The following is a 23318-nucleotide window of genomic DNA, read 5'->3' as shown; positions in this document are numbered from 1 at the left end:
TTTTTCTCTCTCTGTGTGTCTCTCATGAATAAATAAAATCTTTAAAAAAAACTTATGAAACTCAACAGCAAAGAAACAAACAATCCAATTATGAAATGGACAAAAGACATGCACAGAAATCTCACAGAGGAAGACATAGACATGGCCAACAAGCACATGAGAAAATGCTCCGCATCACTTGCCATCAGGGAAATACAAATCAAAACCACAATGAGATACCACCTCACACCAGTGAGAATGGGGAAAATTAACAAGGCAGGAAACAACAAATGTTGGAGAGGATGCGGAGAAAAGGGAACCCTCTTGCACTGTTGGTGGGAATGTGAACTGGTGCAGCCACTCTGGAAAACTGTGTGGAGGTTCCTCAAAGAGTTAAAAATAGACCTGCCCTATGACCCAGCAGTTGCACTGTTAGGGATTTACCCCAAAGATTCAGATGCAATGAAATGCCAGGACACCTGCACCCCGATGTTTATAGCAGCAATGTCCACAATAGCCAAACTGTGGAAGGAGCCTCGGTGTCCATCGAAAGATGAATGGATAAAGATGATGTGGTGTATGTATACAATGGAATATTCCTCAGCCATTAGAAACGACAAATACCCACCATTTGCTTCGACGTGGATGGAACTGGAAGGTATTATGCTGAGTGAAGTAAGTCAATCGGAGAAGGACAATCATTAGATGATTTCACTCATATGGGGAATATAAGAAATAGTGAAAGGGATTAAAGGGGAAAGGAGGGAAAATGAGTGGGAAAAATCAGAGAGGGTGACAAAACAAGAAAGATTCCTAACTCTGGGAAACAAACAAGGGGTAGTAGAAGGAGAGGTGGGTGGGGGATGGCGTGACTGGGCGATGGGCACTGAGGGGGGCACTTGGTGGGATGAGCACTGGGTGTCATACTATATGTTGGCAAATCGAACTCCAATAAAAAAAATATACAAAAAAAAGAAGTTAAAAATTGAGCTACCTTATGACCCAGCAACTGCATTACTAGATATTTACCCCAAAGATACAGATGTAGTGAAATGACAGGACACCTGCACCCCAATGTTCATAGCAGCAATGTCCACAATAGCCAAACTGTGGAAGGAGCCTCGGTGTCCTTTGACAGATGAAGTGCTAAAGAAGATGTGGTCTGTGTATACAATGGAATATTACTCAGTCATCAGAAAGGAAGAATACCCACCATTTACACAGACGTGAAAATGGTTGACGTGGATGGAACTGGAGGGTATTATGCATTATTCTGAGTGAAATAAGTCAACTGGAGAAAGACAATTATTTTATACTTTCACTCATATGGGGAATATAAGAAATAGGGAAAGGGACCATAAAGGAAGGTGGGGTGGGAAACTGAGTGGGGAAAAATTAGAAGGAAGACAAACCATGAGAGACTCCTAACTCTGGGAAACAAACACAGGGCTGCAGAAGGGGAGGAGAGTTGGGGGATGGGGTAACTGGGTGACAGGCACTAAGGAGGGCACGTGATGGGATGAGCACTGGGTGTTATAGGTTGGCAAATTGAATTTAAAAATTTTTTAGGGGGGGAGGGGCAAGATGGCGGAAGAGCAGGGTCCCCAAATCACCTGTCCCCACCAAATTACCTAGATAACCTTCAAACAATCCTGAAAATTTACGAATTCGGCCTGAGATTTAAAGAGAGACCAGCTGGAATGCTACAGTGAGAAGAGTCCGCGCTTCTATCAAGGTAGGAAGACGGGGAAAAAGAAATAAAGGAACAAAAGGCCTCCGAGGGGGAGGGGCCCCGCGAGGAGCCGGGCTGAGGCCGGGGCGAGTGTCCCCAGGACAGGAGAGCCCCGTCCCGGAGGAGCAGGAGCTGCACCAACCTTCCCGGGCGGAAAGGGGCTCGCAGGGAGTTGGAGCAGGACCCAGGAGGGCGGGGATGCCCTCGGGCTCCCTGGGACACTAACAGACACCTGCGAGCGCAGGAGAGTGCTCCGAGCTCCCTAAGGGCTGCAGCGCGCACGGCGGGACCGAACGGAGCAGCTCAGAGGGGCTTGGGCGGCGGCTCCAGGGAGGGAGCTGCAGGGCGGGAGCGCGAATCCACCAGCGCAGGCCCCGGAGCACAGGGCGCTGGGACACAGCCCAAGATCCAGCCTCCCCCGGACAGGCAGAGGCCGGGAGGGCCCAGGACAGCAAGGACGCTCCTGCCCCGAGCTGAGCACATCAGCGGCCCCGCCCCGGAGCCTCCAGGCCCTGCAGAGCGGAGAACCGAGAGCCCCGAGCCCCGTAGTTCCTGCGGAGGCTGAATCCAGGCTTCCAGAGTTGCCATAGCAACTGCGGCTGTTCCTCCCTGGGTCCCACGGGGTAAACAACCCCCGCTGAGCCCTGCAGCAGGCAGGGGCAGAGCAGCTCCCCCAAGTGCTAACACCTGAAAATCAGCACAGCAGGCCCCTCCCCCAGAAGACCAGCTGGACGGACCAGTGATACTCCCCCGTGTTCCAATACAACTTGTTTTTGGCCACTCTGCACTGAGCAAAATGACTAGAAGGAAAACCTCACCTCAAAAGAAAGAATCAGAAACAGCCCTCTCTCCCACAGAGTTACAAAATCTGGATTACACTTCAATGTCAGAAAGCCAATTCAGAAGCACTATTATACAGCTACTGGTGGCTCTAGAAAAAAGCATTAAGGACTCACGAGACTTCATGACTGCAGAATTTAGATCCAATCAGGCAGAAATTAAAAATCAATTGAATGAGATGCAATCCAAACTAGAAGTCCTAACGATGAGGGTCAACGAGGTGGAAGAACGAGTGAGTGACATAGAAGACAAGTTAATGGCAAAGAGGGAAACTGAGGAAAAAAGAGACAAACAATTAAGGGACCATGAAGACAGATTAAGGCAAATAAATGACAGTCTGAGGAAGAAAAACCTACGTTTAATTGGGGTTCCCGAGGGCGCCGAAAGGGACAGAGGGCCAGAATATGTATTTGAACAAATCCTAGCTGAAAACTTTCCCAATCTGGGAAGGGAAACAGGCATTCAGATCCAGGAAATAGAGAGATCCCCCCCCTAAAATCAATAAAAACCGTTCAACACCTCGACATCTAATAGTGAAGCTTGCAAATTCCAAAGATAAAGAGAAGATCCTTAAAGCAGCAAGAGACAAGAAGTCCCTGACTTTCATGGGGAGGAATATTAGGGTAACAGCAGACCTCTCCACAGAGACGTGGCAGGCCAGAAAGGGCTGGCAGGATATATTCAGGGTCCTAAATGAGAAGAACATGCAACCAAGAATACTTTATCCAGCAAGGCTCTCATTCAAAATGGAAGGAGAGATAAAGAGCTTCCAAGACAGGCAGGAACTGAAAGAATATGTGACCTCCAAACCAGCTCTGCAAGAAATTTTAAGGGGGACTCTTAAAACTCCCCTTTAAGAAGAAGTTCAGTGGAACAATCCACAAAAACAAGGACTAAATAGATATCATGATGACACTAAACTCATATCTGTCAATAGTAACTCTGAACGTGAATGGGCTTAATGACCCCATCAAAAGGCGCAGGGTTTCAGACTGGATAAAAAAGCAGGACCCATCTATTTGCTGTCTACAAGAGACTCATTTTAGACAGAAGGACACCTACAACCTGAAAATAAAAGGTTGGAGAACCATTTACCATTCAAATGGTTCTCAAAATATACCCTAAAAACTATAGAACACTTCTGAAAGAAATTGAGGAAGACACAAAGAGATGGAAAAATATTCCATGCTCATGGATTGGCAGAATTAATATTGTGAAAATGTCAATGTTACCCAGGGCAATTTACACGTATAATGCAATCCCTATCAAAATACCATGGACTTTCTTCAGAGACTTAGAACAAATTATTTTAAGATTTGTGTGGAATCAGAAAAGACCCCAAACAGCCAGGGGAATTTTAAAAAAGAAAACCATGTCTGGGGGCATCACAATGCCAGATTTCAGGTTGTACTACAAAGCTGTGTTCATCAAGACAGTGTGGTACTGGCACAAAAACAGACATATAGATCAATGGAACAGAACAGAGAACCCAGAAGTGGACCCTGAACTTTATAGTCAACTAATATACGATAAAGGAGGAAAGACGATCCACTGGAAGAAAGACACTCTCTTCAATAAATGGTGCTGGGAAAATTGGACATCCACATGCAGAAGAATGAAACTGGACCACTCTCTTGCACCATACACAAAGATAAACTCAAAATAGATGAAAGATCTAAATGTGAGACAAGATTCCATCAAAATCCCAGAGGAGAACTCAGGCAACACCCTTTTTGAACTTGGCCACAGTAACCGGAGAAGGACAGTGTATGTTCTCATTCATTTGGGGAATATGAATAATAGTGAAAGGGAATATAAGGGAAGGGAGAAGAAATGTGTGAGAAATATCAGAAAGGGAGACAGAACATAAAGACTTCTAACTCTGGGAAATGAACTAGGGGTGGTGGAGGGGGAGGAGGGCGGGGGGTGGGGGTGAATGGGTGACGGGCACTGAGGGGTACACTTGACGGGATGAGCACTGGGTGTTATTCTGTATGTTGGTAAATTGAACACCAATAAAAATTAATTTATAATAAAAAAAATTTTAAATTAAAAAAAAAGAAAGGCTGTAGTTAGTGAGAAGTGTTCAGAGGTAACACGAAGGCTATAGGAAATACCCAACCCTGGACGAGACGGACAATAAGGTCTACCATGAACTCCAGAGGGCAGAGGATTCTGGGATTATTTACCAACTCTCCTTAGAAATAAGTTTGAGGTATCCTATTTCCCTCTCCTCTCTTAAATGTATAGAAATTACTAGGAATCAGTGTCTTAGCTAGCTCAGTCCATAACACCAACCACGGGAAAATCACCCCTCATCTCTTCCCAGCAGCTTTTTTGGGTGGACATCGTCATAGCCTGTGCGTAGGTAAGGCTGCGAAGCAGTACTGACTTCTGAACTTTGGGTTCCTGGGATTAAGTCTTGACATCATTCTTCACTGGCTGGTTGACCTCAGGCAAACTGTTTAACTATAAAAGAGGATAATAATATCTCTCTGGGGTTGTTATGAGAATTATCCAAGAAAATACATATAAAGTCAAATGGTTCTCAAAATATACCCTAAAAACTACAGAACACTTCTGAAAGAAATTGAGGAAGACACAAAGAGATGGAAAAATATTCCATGCTCATGGATTGGCAGAATTAATATTGTGAAAATGTCAATGTTACCCAGGGCAATTTACACGTATAATGCAATCCCTATCAAAATACCATGGACTTTCTTCAGAGACTTAGAACAAATTATTTTAAGATTTGTGTGGAATCAGAAAAGACCCCGAACAGCCAGGGGAATTTTAAAAAAGAAAACCATATCTGGGGGCATCACAATGCCAGATTTCAGGTTGTACTACAAAGCTGTGTTCATCAAGACAGTGTGGTACTGGCACAAAAACAGACATATAGATCAATGGAACAGAACAGAGAACCCAGAAGTGGACCCTGAACTTTATGCTCAACTAATATACAATAAAGGAGGAAAGACGATCCACTGGAAGAAAGACAGTCTCTTCAATAAATGGTGCTGGGAAAATTGGTCATCCACATGCAGAAGAATGAAACTAGACCACTCTCTTGCACCATACACAAAGATAAACTCAAAATGGATGAAAGATTTAAATGTGAGACAAGACTCCATCAAAATCCTAGAGGAGAACTCAGGCAACACCCTTTTTGAACTTGGCCACAGTAACTGGAGAAGGACAAACAGTGTATGTTCTCATTCATTTGGGGAATATGAATAATAGTGAAAGGGAATATAAGGGAAGGGAGAAGAAATGTGTGAGAAATATCAGAAAGGGAGACAGAACATAAAGACTTCTAACTCTGGGAAATGAACTAGGGGTGGTGGAGGGGGAGGAGGGTGGGGGGTGGGGGTGAATGGGTGATGGGCACTGAGGGGTACACTTGACGGGATGAGCACTGGGTGTTATTCTGTATGTTGGTAAATTGAACACCAATAAAAATTAATTTATATAAAAAAAAAGTGCTTAGAATTAGGGGTGCCTGGCTGGCTCAGTCAGTGTAGCATGTGACTGTGGATCATGAGTTCAAGCCCCATGTTGGCAGTAGAGTTTACTTAAAAAAATGAAATTAAAATAAAAAAATAAAAAATAAAGTGCTTAGACCTGGCACCTAGTAAGTCTCAATATATGTTTGTCACGTGCACCATCACAGGTTAGGAACAAAAAAATCATTGGGGATAAATGATAGGATTACGATTTGAACACAAATCCTGTGCTCTGAACTAGGGAGCTTGGGACTCTCAATTTGGGACTTGTGGGTGCCCCTGCCTTCCTCTTCTCTTCTTGGGCCAGTTTATCTCTAAGCTTTGACCATAATTTGAAGTTCAAGAGTATACACATTGTACTTGTCAAATAATATTTTGTTTGCTCTGTTACTCATTAATAAAGGGTGCGCAGGTACTATTTTCTGGTTCTCTTTTCTAAAAGCAAGGTCTCTAAAATGACTAGTACATGGTGGTAGATATCACCTTCAGCCCCTAAACCCAAAGTTTGTCGGCTGGGTTTAGCAGCAGGAAAACCATTCTTTCCCTCTCCTCTGCTGGCACCATGTGGCCAAACTCCAAGTTACAACTGGCATTTCCTCTTCTACAGCGCTGAGGGTTTAATTTCAATTTGTAATCTGGTTCTCAGGGAACATAGGTAGTACACCTCTAACCAAAAAATATGCAGCATTTCTGGAAAAGCGATATAACAAAGCAAACAAAATATTATTTTATGCACCGGAAGCCCGACGTGGGACTCGATCCCGGGCCTCCAGGATCGCGCCCTGGGCCAAAGGCAGGCGCCAAACCGCTGCGCCACCCAGGGACCCCTAAAAGGTGATTTTAAAAAATGCATTAATTCATAAAAGTTGAGAGCCCAACAGGTCTTAAAGGAGCATATAATTTACCTCTTATTTTACAAATGGTGAACTAAGGCCTGGGGAGAGGAAGAAGTTTGTCTAAGGGAACACAGCGGTGCTAAGAGAGCTAGAGTTCACGTCCACGGTTCCCTGGATCACTGCCACCTGCAGTGGACATGGATTGGCAGTATGGTTCTGGGGGGACACACCAGACAGACTTTGGGGGGGAAGGACTCTGTGGAGTCCTGGCAGGAAGGGGAGGACCCCTCAGCAGGGGCTCCTGGTAAGTCCCAGCCACAGCCCAGATGGGTGGAGGTTCTGATGAGAAACACAGGCTGGACCAGGGAACCCGGGCTCCACCAAGCTTAACTCCTTTTTCTCTTTAAATTCTCTCCCTAGGGGCACCAGGGTGGCTCAGCGATTGAGCATCTGCCTCTGGCTCACAGCATGATCCTTGGATCTGGGGATCGAGTCCCACATCAGGCTCCCTGCGTGGAGCCTGCTTCTCCCTCTGCCTGTGTCTCTGCCTGTGTGTGGGTGTGTGTCTCATGAATAAATAAATATATTTTTAAAAAATTCTCTAATTTTCTTCCTCCAAACTATTCTCTCCATGTTCTCTTTTTTATTTTTAAGATTCATGCACCTTGAGAGAGAGAGCTCATTTGAGAGAGCAGTAGTGAGAGGCAGAGGGAGAGAGAGAATCCTCAAGCAGACTCCCCACTGAGCACACAGCTGAAAGCTGGGCTTAAACTCACGACCGTGACATCATGACCTGAGCCGAAATCAAGAGTCGGATGCTTAACCAACTGAGCCACCCAGGTGCCCCTACTTTTTCTTTTTAAAACTGATCTGTTTTGTTGTCACTTGATCATTTGCTTTCTCCACCCAGAACTGACAGGACATTGTGGAAATGATGCAAATTTTGGAACTACATAGACCAGATTTTAAACCCCGCCCTGCCCACAAGCTGGAGTAGTCACTTACACCCTACTAAATCTTGGTTTCTTCATGTCTGAAGAAATAAATAGTAACTACTATTTATTTCCTACCTTGAAAGGCTACTGGTATTCAGTGGACCAAAGCGTTATATATTTTTTAAAGATTTATTTATTTATTCATGATAGAGAGAGGCAGAGACACAAGCAGAGGGAGAAGCAGGCTCCATGCAGGGAGCCCGATGCAGGACCCAATCCCAGGTCTCCAGGGTCACACCCTGGGCCAAAGGCAGCGCCAAACCGCTGGGCTACCGGGGCTGCCCTATTTTGTTTTTTTTTTTTTTTTTTTTAAGATTTTTATTTACTTATTCATGAGAGACAGAGAGAGGCAGAGACATAAGCAGAGGGAGAAGCAGGCTCCCTGCAGGAAGCCTGCTAAAGGACTTGATCCCAGGATCCTGGGATCACAACCTGAGCCAAAGGCAGATGCTCAACCACTGAGCCACCCAGGCATCCCTGTGTTCTAAATATTTTATATGAAGTGACTTATACTCCTCATCCCCATTTCACAGATGAGGACAGCAAGGCAGAGGGGTTCAGCATCTTGCCCACAAAGCTAGTAAATGTGAGCCTATTATTCCTGGAGGGACTGTGATTATACCACAGGCAGGGAGGAAAATAGTCTGTGCCTTCAGGGACTCTTGTTCTGGAGGAAAGGGAAATCTGGAATACTACAGGGACATGGTTTGGGAGAGACAAGTAGCAGTTTCTTTCCTCAGTCCCATGGCTAAAAAAGAGAATCATATAAAGAGTAAGAGAAGAGCTCTGAGCGTTTGGTTTTAACTTCTTCCCTCCCTGACTCAAATAAGGAAGCGCTTCTGTCATCACCACTGTCACTCACCTGAATCCAGAGATCAGTGAGTCCCACACTTGAGCAGCCTCAGAGCCACCTGGGGGGCTTATAGTGTACTGGGCCACTCCCAGAATTCCTGAGATGGTTGGTCCAGGGTGACGCCTGAGAATCTGCATTTCAAACAAGTTGCCCAGTGAGGCTGATGCCTGTGCTGTGGGACCACAGTTTCAGAATCACCAGCACAGCAGAGGTGAAGCAGGTGTTGTTTCCGTTGCAGAGGTCAAACAGCTTCAAGAAGCCTAGGGACCTGAGCACTGGGTGTTATACTGTACGTTGGCAAACTGAAATTTAAAAAGAAAAAAATCCTAGGTACCTCCCTAGGAGCTACACCAGTGAGTGACAGGCTTCAAATTTGGATCTTTTTTTTTTCTTCCTGTATTTTTTTTATTGGAGTTCGATTTGCCAACATATAGTATAACACCCAGGGCTCATCTTTCTTGTCCATGCTGTTTCCACTATACCTGAGTAAGAGATTGAATGCTCAAGGATTTCCCCCATTCCATATGTTCCTTTTATTCTAGAGTCTCTGTTCTTGAAAGGTAAAGTTAAGGTTCTGCAACTGACTATTTTCATTTACAACAGGAACGGATGCTTACTAAAAACTATTTTGTGGGACACCTAGATAGATCAGTCAGGTGACTGGCTCTTGGTTTCAGCTTGGGTTGTGATCTTGGTGTCCTATCAGGCCCCAATTTGGGCTCCACGGTCTGTGAGGAGTCTGCTTGGGATTCTCTCTCCCTATGACCCTTACTTACCCTGCTCAGGCAGTCTCTCTCTCTCAAATAAATAAACCAATCTTAAAAAAAAAAAAAAAAAAGACCCTATTTTGCAAATATTCTTTTCTATCTACTCAAGAATTCTTCTTCTAGAAATCTATACTAAAGAACAATCCAAAATACAGCCCAAAATGCAAAGATGTTAAATGTTTTAAGGAAAAACTGGAATCTAAATACCCAATATTGGGGTGCCTGGGTAGCTTAGTCAGTTAGGCATCCAATTCTTGGTTTCAGTTCAAGTCATGATCTCAGGGTCATGGGATCAGACCCACTTTGGGCTCTGTGCTGGGCATGGAGCCTTAAGATTCTCTCTCTCAAAAAAAAAAAAAAAGTTTCTCTCTCTCTCCCCACTTCTCCCACCACTCACACATGTGTGCTCTCTTTCAAAAAACAATAAATAAATACCCAATATTAAGGAACTGGTTAAATAAATCATGGTATATCCAAGTGATGGGGTATTTGAAGCCATTAAAAATTATTTATTTAGAATTTTTATAACATGTCAAAGTATTTATATTAAATAAAATAGAAATCCAGTAAGCTCTCAATGTTATTAAAAATACTGAAAAAAAGAGGGAAATAAGAACATTGACAACAGTTGTCTGCTTCTTCTACACTTTCTACAGTGAGCGTCTGAAAGCAGAAAAATCATGTACTTTCTTCCTACTGATGAAGAAGTGAAGCAGGTGTTCCCGTTGCAGAGGTGAGGAAATAGCTTCAAGACAGATATTTTTGAGACCCTTCTACATTAGTCCACTCCTGAATAACCAGGAAAAGCAAAACTGAATTTTAAAGTTAATCTTTTAATTCCACATTACATTTTCCCTGACCTTAGAATGTACACCATTTTAAGTAAAAAAAAAAAAAAAAAGCTAAAAATATCAAATGACAATCATTATTATAAATATGAATACAAATAGAAAAGACTAGAAAAAAAACAAATAGAAAAGACAAGGATATCTGTAAAAATGATAATGCGAATAATTTTTGGTTGGTGGAATTACAGGACTTTATTTATTTATTATTTTAATTATAGGACTTTTAAAATCTCTTTTTAGCTTAACAATTTGTGTTACATATTCTACAATGGACATCTATTACTTTTGTAGTAAAAAGTCATTGTTTTTTTTTTAAGACATAACCACCAAGCAACTCAGCATTATCTACATGGTGGACTGTCGATGGCCATTTTTACAGTGTTGCAGATTATTTAATAACATGAAGAAAAGTTTGATCTATAATAGCTGACCATACTATAAAACAGTATGTTCAGAATGATCCCATTGTTTTGTTTAAAAACAAGCAAAATGTCTACGTTTACAAAGAAAATACGATGGAGGGAAATATGCCAAAATATTAATAGTGTTTTCTTCTAGGCAACATTAGATATTATTCTTTCTTCTTTTCACTTCTGGAGTTTGGCAAATGTTCCTCTGTTAAATATTACTTTTCTAATATGCAAAAAGAGAGAGAGAGAGAGGGAGGGAGAGATTGAGAGGAAGATTTTTAAAAAGCTACATGAAAACAAAAAGTTACATTGTTCAATAAAAGACAAAGAAATGAGCAGGAGTATCTTATTGAGAAACCCTCCTTTAAAAAAGGCTTCCCAGCTTCAAATCAGCTCTGATTCTTAAATCAAGCTGGCCTTCCAGCATCAAGAGGGCAGTCAGCATCAATCTTTCCTCCTCTTCAAGACTTAATAATGCTTGAGCAGGGCACTGGCTCCAGCATCAAGCTGCCCTCTTGATGGGACAAACATACGTTGTCTGGAACCGTTAAACAAGACCCTGGTGGAGAACAGTCTCAGGTAAAAATTTAAAAATTTAGTCCTGCCTTCCAGGACTATGGATCTGATTACAAGTAAATACAATTTATAATCTTGATGAAGGAGACACACTATTTATGTTGCAAATAACACACTAACTACAGAATTATACTCCGAGGCCTGGCAGAGAGCTCTGAGGTCTGAAGACAATTTCCAGGACACTGTCTTTAGGATGTTATGTAAATATTGACTAGAAACAATAACAGAGATGTCATGCTAGAGAATCTTAAGTAAACAGTTCAAAAGCCCGGCTTCCTGTTTATACAATTTTAAGTCACTTTACTGCTAGCCACAAGGTGATGCAACATTCCCATTTAATCTAAGAATTTCTTGATTCCTTTACATATAATAAAAGGGACTACAAAGAACAGCTGAAAAACCACATGACACAGGAAGGAACAGAAATAAATACCCAGACATGTGTCTTCCAGCCCAAACAATGAGAAATCTATGCAATTAGACTGGCAGTTCAATCTATTTCCAAATCGCTATCCTCACTGTGACAGGTGGCAGAGTTACGCACGGACGTCAGCACCAAGACTTCCTTTTCTGGGAGCAATCCAAATTCCTGTAGAAAAGCTTCAAGGTCCACAGCGAAGAAATCTTCCCCCAGCTAGTCAGTGACACGAACAAAATTGCCAATCAATTCACCACCTTTGTAGATCAGCAGGGCAGGAAGGGCATTCCTGGTGAAGCGACTGCTGGCCCCAATAACTGAGCTCTTGACTCGGCAAAATTTGACAGCTGGGTACTCGGCAGCAAGGCAAATCATGCAGCCATTCATGGCTTCGGTCCCCGGAATGCCATCCTCATAAATATGGACCATGATGAGGGTGCTTTTCTGTTCTTTATCAATCATGTCCAAAAAGCCTTCTCCACTAGGGATCTCAAAAACCTTCTTGAACTGGGGCCCCTTGTGAAGCTGCTGCCGCATCTCTTCCATTCTCTGCTTCCTATACTTTTGGAGAAACTCTTCGTCATCTTGGTCCTCATTCATCACGGCAAACTCCTTCAGAGTCATCTGCAGGACGACCAGCAAGTGAGCAGAAAAAAACACAAACCCGCCTCTGTGATGAATATGTAAGTGAGGTGTCATGCTAAGTGCTCTGTATGTATTAAAGCTCATGGAAATCTTATGATACCCCATCAGGAGGGAACTTCTATTTCCCCCATTTTACAAATGAGATTCGAAGACTTGAGGTTATTTGCATCACTTCACGTAGGTACAAGTCCAGAATTCAAACTAGATTTTCTAAAAACCCAGTCTTCTAACTACTGCATTATAATGCCCTTCTATCTAAAAAGACAGTTAACATCACTTCATGAGTTTGTTTCTTATAGTCATTGGATTAATTCTTTTATCCACTGTTTCATTTTTGGTAAAAAAAAAAAAAAAAAAAAAAGACAACAGGATATTAAGGAATTTCAAAAACAATACTCACAACTCTTGCTCTGCACCCTCCACACATACACACATACACAAAAAAACAATTACATAAACTGAAACTGTATTTTGCTTTTTATTACCAGTCAGATGCTGAAATCATTTTTGCTTTTTTTTTTTTTTTTTAAATATTTATTTATTCAGAGAGAGCGAGAGAGAGGCAGAGACACAGGCAGAGGGAGAAGCAGGCTCCATGCAGGAAGCCCGACGTGGGACCCGACCCCGGGTCTCCAGGATCACACCCCGGGCCGCAGGCGGCGCTAACTGCTGCGCCACCGGGGCTGCCCCATTTTTGCTTTTGTAACAGCAGTTGTGGGTGTACCAGTTAGGCTGCACTGCTTTTGCCACTCGGCATTATTGCATCTAAATATTTCCTCATGTTTCTAAATATTTTTTTTAGGATTACACAGTTTGCCCTATTTTGCTTCACTTCCCTGTTTCTGGCATTGAGCTGGTTTCCAGCACTATTCTACGGCACACAATCTAACAGGATAGGGACAGCTTCTCTCAACTGTCCTGTGTGCTCATGTGATGTGTGGCTTCATCTGCTCTAATCTCAGTATAAGGAGGCCCTGTGAGCAGTGGGCACACTGCCCTGCAGCCAGTTTATGTTACAAAAGTATCTTCCGGGCAGCCCAGGTGGCTCGGCGGTTTAGCCTTCAGTCCAGGTTGTGATCCTGGAGACCTGGGATCAAGTCCCACATCAGGCTCCCTGCATGGAGCCCTCTGCCTGTCTCTGCCTGCCTCTCTCTCTCTCTCTCTCTCTCTCTCTCTCATTCTCTCTCTGTGTCTCTCATGAATAAATAAATAAAATCTTAAAAAAAAAAAAAGTATCTTCCTTCTTCTGCCCTGGTGCAGCAAGACACTATGGCTGGAACAAAGCTTCCCTCTGCCTTGTACAGCACAGATTAGAGGGTGGAGGCCGGGGGACAACAGCAGATCAGGATGGACATTTATGCATCACAGATGGCCAGCACCATCCTTCCCTGGAGCTCCCAACTCTCCAGTCTATCTCAGCCTACCAGAGTGGCTCTTTCTGAACCATTATGGTCAGACAGTCTAATGCCCCAAAATCCTCCTCTTGCTCCAGACAAATGGCTGCTCACCTAATCCTCTTATCTGCTGCCTGATCCTGGCTTGTATATCCAGCTAAGAGCCACTTTGGGCCATAACCAAATGATCTCAGGCGCTCCTAGAAATTCATTCATGTTCAGAGGGCAGGTGGGGGAATAGATGATCCTTTTGATACAGGGAAAATAAGAGAGTCAGGGTCCTAATTCCAAACATCTTTCAGAGAGTTCATTTGCTTCTACTGTGATACCTTGTACACTAATTCTCATGAATAGGCTTCAGGTGAAACAGGGCAGCACCACGGAAAGAGCAAAAAAAAATCTGGGTGAGAATCCTGCTTCCTGTCAGCATTTACTAGTTGCATGTCTTGAGCCAAGTCCCCTCTCATCTCAAAGCATCAATTTCATCATCAGTAAAACAGGGATAATGCCACCAACCTCAGAGGACTATTTTTGACCCAAAGTAAGGTTTCAATAAAGGACAGAAAACTCACATTTACTGAGCGCTTTCAAAGGGCCAGGACCTGCACTAGGCTTTGTACTCAGAGAGCACTGTCAAGTAGAGATATTGACCTCACCAAACCTGTGACAAACTGAACTCAGGACGGAAGACACATCCCCACAGTCGCCAGTGGCAGCCTGAGGTTCAAACCCCAGTGTGTCTGAGTTATGACACAACTCTCTACCGCTCCCCACCCCCTGCCCCCACATGGCACAGCTTCTTGGAGGCCAAATCAAACACCTTGCACCTCTTGAATCACTGACCCCCATTCCAGCAGTCAGGGGCACTTGTAAGAAAAGCCGGGGGCTGCCAATTACCTTCCCACTGATCTTCTCCTGGAGGTCCTTCTGCCTGTGTTGGTCCTCCTCTTCATCCAGATGGGACCTGCATGTCATTGACAGCTTCTTGACCAGCCTTTCCATCTCCTGACACTGCTCCTCCCTTTGCTCTGTCTCCAACTGTTTGAAGCGGCGCCAGTCATTTATCACCCCTTTTGGACCTGAGATAGGGGTGAATGTGAAGGAGGTGACCAAGAAGAGTGGGTAAAGAAGCATGGACCAGCTCATATCCGCCTAGAGCTTGCTGCATCGACTGCACGGTGATGCTCACACAAAGGAGCGTGGTCTCCACACAGTGACGTCCACTGTGGCATGTCTTGCCATAATTAAATGGACAAGCTAGGGCCCAGCATCAGGAAGTGCACTAAATAAATTATGATTCATCTACTCAAAGGAAAATAAGAGAACTTGTGGAAAGAATGAAGTAACTATAGGTTTCTTGCCATGAAAGATGTTCAAAGGTAGGGAGGTTTGCTCTTCCCTCATTGGGAGTGGGTCCAAAAAAAAAAAAAAAAAAGATGTTCAAATATCTTAGGTCAAAATGTAGAACAATATCATGATAGGATCATCCCATTTTTAGAAAAGGAAATGCATGTGAGTATATAAATACTGACAGATATTTATTTATGCACATGTACCTTTGTACATTCGTAGAAAAAGGACTAGAAGGACATGCGAACAGTTAACAGAGACTGCCTCTAGGTAGTGGGATCTAAGGGGACTAGTGAGATGGAACTTACACTTTTTTCTTTCTACATTAATACGTTTTGTATTATCTGGATTTTAATAACAAGATTGTGGCAGGTTGCTCTGTTATTCGAGTTACCCCCAAGCCTCTCTGCCCCCATGCTATACATCCTTGCCCACTGCCATGAGATTTGTGGGACCTTTCATGGGATGAGTGTATGCATCCCCAGCCCACTGATATTGGACTTGGTCATGTGACTTGCTTTGACCAATGGATTCTGAGCAAAAGATTTATGAGCCATTACACGTTTTCTTGCTGCTATACTTGGTCATGAAAAGGCAAGTCCCAGTCAGGGGCTGCTCCTTCAATCCTGTTGTTAGAATGACAGGCTATATGATGCAGAAGCAGGGCCTGCAGCATGTAACACATCTGAGAAACACACCTTTACTGTCACAAGCCACTGAGGTTTGGAGGTGATTTGTTACCACAGAAAAAAAATATAAAAATCTATATGAAGAAAACTTCAAAATTCTACTTAAAAACACAAAGAAAGATCTGCGTTAGTGGAAAAGCAATACCATATTCCTGACCAGGAAGACCCAACATCACAAGGGTGCCAATTATCACTAAATTAATCTATATAATCTATATATTTAATGCATTCCCACGTGTGCACACTCTTAAATTTGTTTTGGAAAAGTAAAGTAAAAGTTGAAGGCACCTGGCTGGCTCAGTCAGTAGAGCATGTGACTCTTGATATTAGGGTTGTTGAGTTCTAGCCCCCATGCTAGGCGTAGAGCCTATTAAAAAAAGTTGGGAAAATGACATCATAGAAGAATACTGAGGGGGGATCCAGCCCCATCAGATACTGAAACCTGTAACACAATAATTAAAAACAGTGTGATAGGGCAGCCCCGGTGGCGCAGAGGTTTAGCACCGCCTGCAGCCCAGGGTGTGATCCTGGAGACCTGGGATCGAGTCCCACGTCAGGCTCCTTGCATGGAGCCTGCTTCTCCCTCTGCCTGTGTCTCTGCCTTTCTCTCTCTCTCTGTGTTTCTCATGAATAAATAAATTAAAAAATCTTTTAAAAATAAAAAAATTTAAAAAATAAAAAATAAAAACAGTGTGATATAGCACTGTAAAAGACAAATCAATGCAAGAGACTACAAAGTGCACCTAAAAACACAAACATAGACAGCAATTCAGTACATGATAAAACTGATATTTCAAAGCAACAGAAAAAAGATAGTTTACTAAATGGTGTTGAAACCACTGGGTGGCAATATGGAGAAGACAAAAGTGAAGCTCTAGGGGGACGCCTGGGTGACTCAACTGTTGAACATCTGCCTTTGGCTCAGGGCATGATCCTGGAGTCCCACTTGAGATGTGGGATCGAGTCCCATATCAGGCTTCCTGCATGGAGCCTGCTTCTCCCTCTGCTTATGTCTCTGCCTCTCTGTGTGTGTCTCTCATGAATAAATAAATAAATAAAATATTAAAAAAACAAAACAAAACATTTACACTTTGAAGCCTCTGGGTTTATTTTTATTTTTTTTAAAGATTTATTTATTTATTTATTCATGATAGATATATATATAGAGAGAGAGAGGCAGAGACACAGGAGGAGGGAGAAGCAGGCTCCGTGCCGGGAGCCCAATGCGGGACTCGATCCCGGGACTCCAGGATTGCGCCCATGGCCAAAGGCAGGTGCCAAACCCTGAGCCACCCAGGGATCCCGAAGCCTCTGGGTTTATTTTTTATTTTTTTTTAATTTATTTTTTTTTAATTTATTTATGATAGTCACAGAGAGAGAGAGAGAGAGAGAGAGAGAGAGAGAGAGAGGCAGAGACACAGGCAGAGGGAGAAGCAGGCTCCATGCACCGGGAACCTGATGTGGGATTCGATCCCGGGTCTCCAGGATCACGCCCTGGGCCAAAGGCAGGCGCCAAACCGCTGCGCCACCCAGGGATCCCAGCCTCTGGGTTTAAAAAAAAAAAAATGTGAAGCCCTACCACATACCTTGCACCAAAATGAATTCCAGATGAATCAATATTTAAATGTATAAAAAAAAGAAAAAGAAAAAGAAATCATAAACATACTAAGAAAAAGCATGGGAGAATCTTTTTATAATCCTAGAGTGAAGAATGACCTTTTCAGTAAGAAACAAAAACAAGAAACTATAAAATAATGCTTTCAGGCACATAAAATAAAAATCTTCTGCCAGGAAAAGAAGATAAAATCAAAAGACAACATAATTGGTAAAAACAGATGCATCTCCTTATTTATAAAGGTCCCTTAAAAAAAAAAAGGCCACCAAATTTTAAAAATGAAGAAAGGGTATGAAAATCTCTCTTAGAGAGGCTCAACATCCCTCTTGAAAAGACAGAAACTAAAACTACAATCAGTTACCTTTTGTCATCCCTCAGGACAGCAGAGATCACAAATTCTGAGAACACAGTTAGGAGGGCAAGTGTATGGGGAAAACCATACTGTGGGCTACATATAAAACAGTGCCACCTCAATTGCCACAATTTGGAAATATTAAAATGTAAAAGCATAAATATGCCATTTCAAGGAGTTTATACTATCAATATATGCATACCTATGACTTATGTGATATCAAACAACATTAATTTGAGAAGCTAATTCCAAAGCAATTCTGTCTGTGTGCACTATGTGCGTGTTCATAGTCTGCGTATGCTGTGTATACACATCTGCGCTGTGCACTGAAATGGCTGATGCACAGACAGGAAAATGATGACACGAGGCTAACTCTGGAAGTGAGAGTGGAATTAAAGAGAAGTGATCAGGAGACTTCTGATACATATTTCATGTACATCTGTTAAACCTGATCCCAGAGCCCAGGGGTTTCCAGTACCTGTGTTGACTGAGATGCCTTCGCCTGCCAACTCAGCATCTGCCTGCATCGAAGTGCCAGCCAGCGCACCCCTGCCCCCATCCTTGTCTTCATGGTCGCTGTCCTCATCCTCACTGCTGCTGTAATAGTATTGCAGCTTCTCCCCCAGCAACTTATCATCCAGGGTCGTCATGGTGCCTGAGAGAGGCAACATATCATCAGGCTCTTTGTTGGTGTGAATCAGACAGATATGAATTGGAAGATTGAGAGCTCACTTATGCTGAGCTTCCACTATTTACAAGACCCTAAAAGTGATTTTTTTTTCATAAGCAGGATCTCAGCAAATCCGTATCGTAACCTGAGTGGCAGGGTTAATCATGCTCTTTTTGTAGAAGGTAAAACTGAAGCTCAGATAAGGGAAGTTTTTTTGCCAAGCTTTACAGCAAATGGTGGAACTGGGATCAGACCCCAGAGTACCTGACTCTAAGAGATTGGAGGTGTGAGTCACCGTCTCCCCTGTCCTAGTGTGCTGGCTTGGAGGAATCTGCTTACTGACTGGAGGTTTTACCTACACATACTTTTAGGTATTCCTATCAACTAAGACTGCGGGATAATTAAAAATTGGGTATTATCTTCAGGAAAAAGTCCAAAAAGCAGCATCAAGAATATGATGCTGAATCACTAAGTCAATCACTCACCTGTCTCTTGCCTCCAACTTCCTGCAGAGCATACTGTGGTGGACCCATGAGCTGTGGGAGTCCTACCAACTTTGGTTAAAAGGGCCCATGACAAGATTTTACTAATTCCCAAGAATTTAAGGGACGATGGTTGGGGCCAAGATTCCACATCAGCGGAAGCCAACGGCACTTGGGGAAAAAGGCCAGCTTGCCCTTCCAGCAAGGGGGGTGACAACTCTAGTCCCGCCTCTTAGCATCGCAATACTATGCTTCCTTCATTAAACACTTATCACCAGGCCTGCTAAACTCCTTACTACGTGGCTCTCTCCCGGGGCGAGGGCCTCTCGAAAGCAGGGACCTCCGAGGTCCACCACCCATCCGGCCTCCGCACTATTCACTAAGCACATGCGGGGAGATAGCCTGGGTCGGTGCGGGAATGCGACACTCTATTGGTCAGGTAAGAAGCAGGGTTGATGGAAAGAACATGCAGGTACAGGGGAGTTGTGGGGGGCCGCGGGAGGCCAGAACCAAACTTAAAGAGGCATGAAGGGGCCCAGACGGTGCAGGTCAGGCAGGCAGACGCAGGGGCGTGCTCGATGAGGGCGGGGCCTCTGAGGAGGAAGCGGCTAGGGCGGACCAGTGGAGAGCCCCGGGGAGGAGGCGGGGGGGGGGGCGGAGAGGGCGGGGGGGCGGAGGGGGCGGGGCCTCCAAGGGGAGGAGTCGGAGGGGCAGGAGAAGCGGAAGGGCTCACGAAGGAGGCGGGGTCGTGGAGGGGCGGAGAGGGCGGGGCGGCGGAGGGGGCGGGGCCTCCGAGGGGAGGAGTCGGAGGGGCAGGAGAAGCGGAAGGGCTCACGAAGGAGGCGGGGTCGTGAAGGGGCGGAGAGGGCGGGGCCGGCGGAGAGGGCGGGGCCTCCGAGGGGAGGAGTCGGAGGGGCAGGAGAAGCGGAAGGGCTCACGAAGGAGGCGGGGTCGTGGAGGGGCGGAGAGGGCGGGGCCGGCGGAGAGGGCGGGGCCTCCAAGGGGAGGAGTCGGAGAGGCAGGAGAAGCGGAAGGGCTCACGAAGGAGGCGGGGTCGTGGAGGGGCGGAGGGGGCGGGGCCTCCAAGGGGAGGAGTCGGAGGGGCAGGAGAAGCGGAAGGGCTCACGAAGGAGGCGGGGTCGTGGAGGGGCGGAGGGGGCGGGGCCCCAAGGGAGGAGTCGGAGGGGCAGGAGAAGCGGAAGGCTCACGAGGAGGCGGGGTCGTGGGGGCGGAGAGGGCGGGGCCTCCAAGGGGAGGAGTCGGAGAGGCAGGAGAAGCGGAAGGGCTCACGAAGGAGGCGGGGTCGTGGAGGGGCGGAGAGGGCGGGGCCCCAAGGGGAGGAGTCGGAGGGGCAGGAGAAGCGGAAGGGCTCACGGAGGAGGCGGGGTCGTGGGGGGCGGAGAGGGCGGGGCCTCCAAGGGGAGGAGTCGGAGGGGCAGGAGAAGCGGAAGGGCTCACGGAGGAGGCGGGGTCGTGGAGGGGCGGAGAGGGCGGGGCCGGCGGAAGGGCGGCGGAGGGGCGCGCCGAACCTTGGGGGGAACCTGATGGAGGCGGGGCCAGCGGAGGAAACGGGGCGGGGTGATCGCGGCCGCCGTGGGGGTCAAGGGGGCGCACAGACATCACCTCCCACCCGTGTTCCACCACCTCCACCCGTAGCCCATGCCCGCCGCTTCTTCCCGACTGACCTCAGGGCAGTTACGCGGCCTAGCGCAGTCCGGATCCCTTCGGGCTGGCTGCTCCAGGGACTTCGGAAGGAAGGGAGCACTCCGTTGGACGAAGAGAAGTGTATCGGCGCCTTGAGCACTAAGAAAAGCCGCCGGGGTCCCGACTGTGCGGACCAATGAGGCTGCCTTCCTGCGGCCGGGCGGACGCACGCTGCCCAATTAGGGCAAGCCTCTTCCGGCGGCTGAGGGAGACGCTACGGGTCCTACTTTGGGACAAATCACCTCCAGGACAGTAGTACGCTTCAGTCGGCTTTGTTTCCATTTAAACGAAAAGCTACACCGTACGTGTTTAGTTGTCAATACTAAGAAAAGTTTGTTTAGTGATCTTTGAAGTTTCTGAAACCATTCCACATGTGTTTTTTATTCGTTCTGAATCACATCGGGGCTCTTAGGATAGACTCAGAGACGTTAAATATTTTGCCCCCAAACACACAGACCTTGCATTAAAAAAAAAAAGAAAAAGAAAAAAAGTCACGTTCATGACAACATTGTGAATTTCTTAATTGGATCCTGAAACAGAAAAAGATATGGACGGGACAACTGACAAAATGAAGTCCATTAACAATACTTGTGTATCAGCAGTTCTGATAATTGCACTATGGTTATATGTAAGATGTTAACTTGGCAATTCGGGGTGAAGAATGTAGGGGAACTCTAAGCTACTTTTGCAACTTTTTTTTTTAGATTTTATTTATTTATTCATGAGAGATACACAGAGAGAGGCAGAGACACAGGCAGAGGAAGAAGCAGGCTCCATGCACGGGAGCCCGACGTGGGACTCAATCCCGGGTCTCCAGGATCACGCCCTGGACCGAAGGCAGGCGCTAAACCACTGAGCCATCCAGGGATCTCCAACTTTGCAACTTTAAAAAAAAAAATGGTTTCTATTGGGACTTCATCAAGATAAGAAGCTTTTGCACAGCAAAAGAAACAGTCAACAAAACTCAAAGACAACCTACAGAATGGGAGAAGATATTTGCAAATGACGTATCAGATAAAGGGCTAGTTTCCAAGATCTATAAAGAACTTATTAAACTCAACAGCAAAGAAACAAACAATCCAATCATGAAATGGGCAAAAGACATGAACAGAAATCTCACAGAGGAAGACATGGATATGGCCAACATGCACATGAGAAAATGCTCTGCATCACTTGCCATCAGGGAAATACAAATCAAAACCACAATGAGATCCCACCTCACACCAGTGAGAATGGGGAAAATTAACAAGGCAGGAAATCACAAATGTTGGAGAGGATGCGGAGAAAAGGGAACCCTCTTGCACTGTTGGTGGGAATGTGAACTGGTGCAGCCACTCTGGAAAACTGTGTGGAGGTTCCTCAAAGAGTTAAAAATAGACCTGCCCTACGACCCAGCAATTGCACTGCTGGGGATTTACCCCAAAGATTCAGATGCAATGAAACGCCGGGACACCTGCACCCCAATGTTTCTAGCAGCCATGTCCACAATAGCCAAACTGTGGAAGGAGCCTCGGTGTCCATCAAAAGATGAATGGATAAAGAAGATGTGGTTTATGTATACAATGGAATATTACTCAGCCATTAGAAACGACAAATACTCACCATTTGCTTCGACGTGGATGGAACTGGAGGGTATTATGCTGAGTGAAGTAAGTCAATCAGAGAAGGACAAACATATGGTCTCATTCATTTGGGGAATATAAAAAATAGTGAAAGGGAATAAAGGGGAAAGGAGAAAAAAATAAGTGGCAAATATCAGAAAGGGAGACAGAACATGAGAGACTCCTAACTCTGGGAAACAAACAAGGGGTGGTGGAAGGGGAGGAGGGCGGGGGGTGGGGGTGACTGGGTGACGGGCACTGGGTGTTATGCTATATGTTGGCAAATTGAACTCCAATAAAAAAAATGATTTCAGATTCTGAGTCCTTATTAAGGTGTCAAATACAGACATAAAGTGATTCATAGAAAGCTTTGTCCAAATTGAATCATTAAAAATATCCTAAAAGAATACCCTCCAAAATGGGGCTCCCAATTTAAAGGAGAGAGTCTCAGCTTGTGGTTCTTCAACCACCTAAAATTGTCTGCAAGTTGATATATGTGCCCATTTTCCTAAGAAGCTGTTTGTTCAGGCTATCAAGAGTGAGAGCTCCCTTCCCCAAATTTAAGAACAGTTCATCCATGGAGATCCTATGGTGACTGTATGCATTTTTGTTTGCAGAGTGAATAGTCGTACCTTAATCAGATTTCTGAAAAGCCAGCCAACTGGCGGATGGATGCCTGTGATCTGCTTTATTTTTTTTTCAAAATTTTATTTATTTATGATAGTCATCACAGAGAGAGAGAGAGGCAGAGACATAGGCAGAGGGAGAAGCAGGCTCCATGCACCGGTAGCCCCACGTGGGATTCAATCCCGGGTCTCCAGGATATCGCCCTGGGCCAAAGCCAGGCGCCAAACCGCTGCGCCACCCAGGGATCCCCTGTGATCTGCTTTAAATGACAAGCTAGCACCCAGCAATAGAGTCTCTGCATGAGTCTCCGTAAATATCTGTAAAATGAATGCTTTGCTTTTAATTTTGTTTTTCTGACATCTCCCTGAAGCAGGGATCTTCTTCATCCCTGGTGGTACTTTGTCCTTCAAAATTCACTTTAGGGGC

At 45.0% G+C, this 23318-nt stretch overlaps 1 protein-coding gene across 1 annotated transcript; it reads right to left on the bottom strand.

Annotated features, from left to right (window-relative positions):
- Nucleotides 1-10004: 10004 nt before the first annotated feature.
- PDCL (phosducin like) lies at nt 10005-20977 on the bottom strand. Its single transcript, XM_055336688.1, has 4 exons — nt 20646-20977; nt 18287-18463; nt 14700-14881; nt 10005-12387 (listed from the first exon to the last, which is right to left on the bottom strand). Exons 2-4 carry the CDS (start codon nt 18456-18458, stop codon nt 11980-11982), a joined length of 762 nt encoding a protein of 253 aa, XP_055192663.1. The 5' UTR covers nt 18459-18463; nt 20646-20977; the 3' UTR covers nt 10005-11979.
- Nucleotides 20978-23318: the final 2341 nt, after the last annotated feature.

Source organism: Nyctereutes procyonoides, unplaced genomic scaffold, assembly GCF_905146905.1.
Source record: "Nyctereutes procyonoides isolate TBG_1078 unplaced genomic scaffold, NYPRO_anot_genome, whole genome shotgun sequence".
In the NCBI taxonomy this organism is placed as follows: domain Eukaryota; kingdom Metazoa; phylum Chordata; class Mammalia; order Carnivora; family Canidae; genus Nyctereutes; species Nyctereutes procyonoides.
The sequence above is the reverse complement of the archived record's forward strand: the minus strand, read 5'-3'. Positions and strand labels throughout refer to the sequence as shown.

Bases quoted from the DNA above. Each gene is read 5' to 3' on its own strand.
- PDCL (XM_055336688.1), bottom strand. From the start codon at position 18,458: ATGACGACCCTGGATGATAAGTTGCTGGGGGAGAAGCTGCAATACTAT. The intron at 14,882-18,286 runs GTACTGGAAACC...CCCCTATCTCAG, and splicing joins AGGCATCTCAGTCAACACAG to GTCCAAAAGGGGTGATAAAT. The intron at 12,388-14,699 runs GTAATTGGCAGC...GTCGTCCTGCAG, and splicing joins AGGAGAAGATCAGTGGGAAG to ATGACTCTGAAGGAGTTTGC.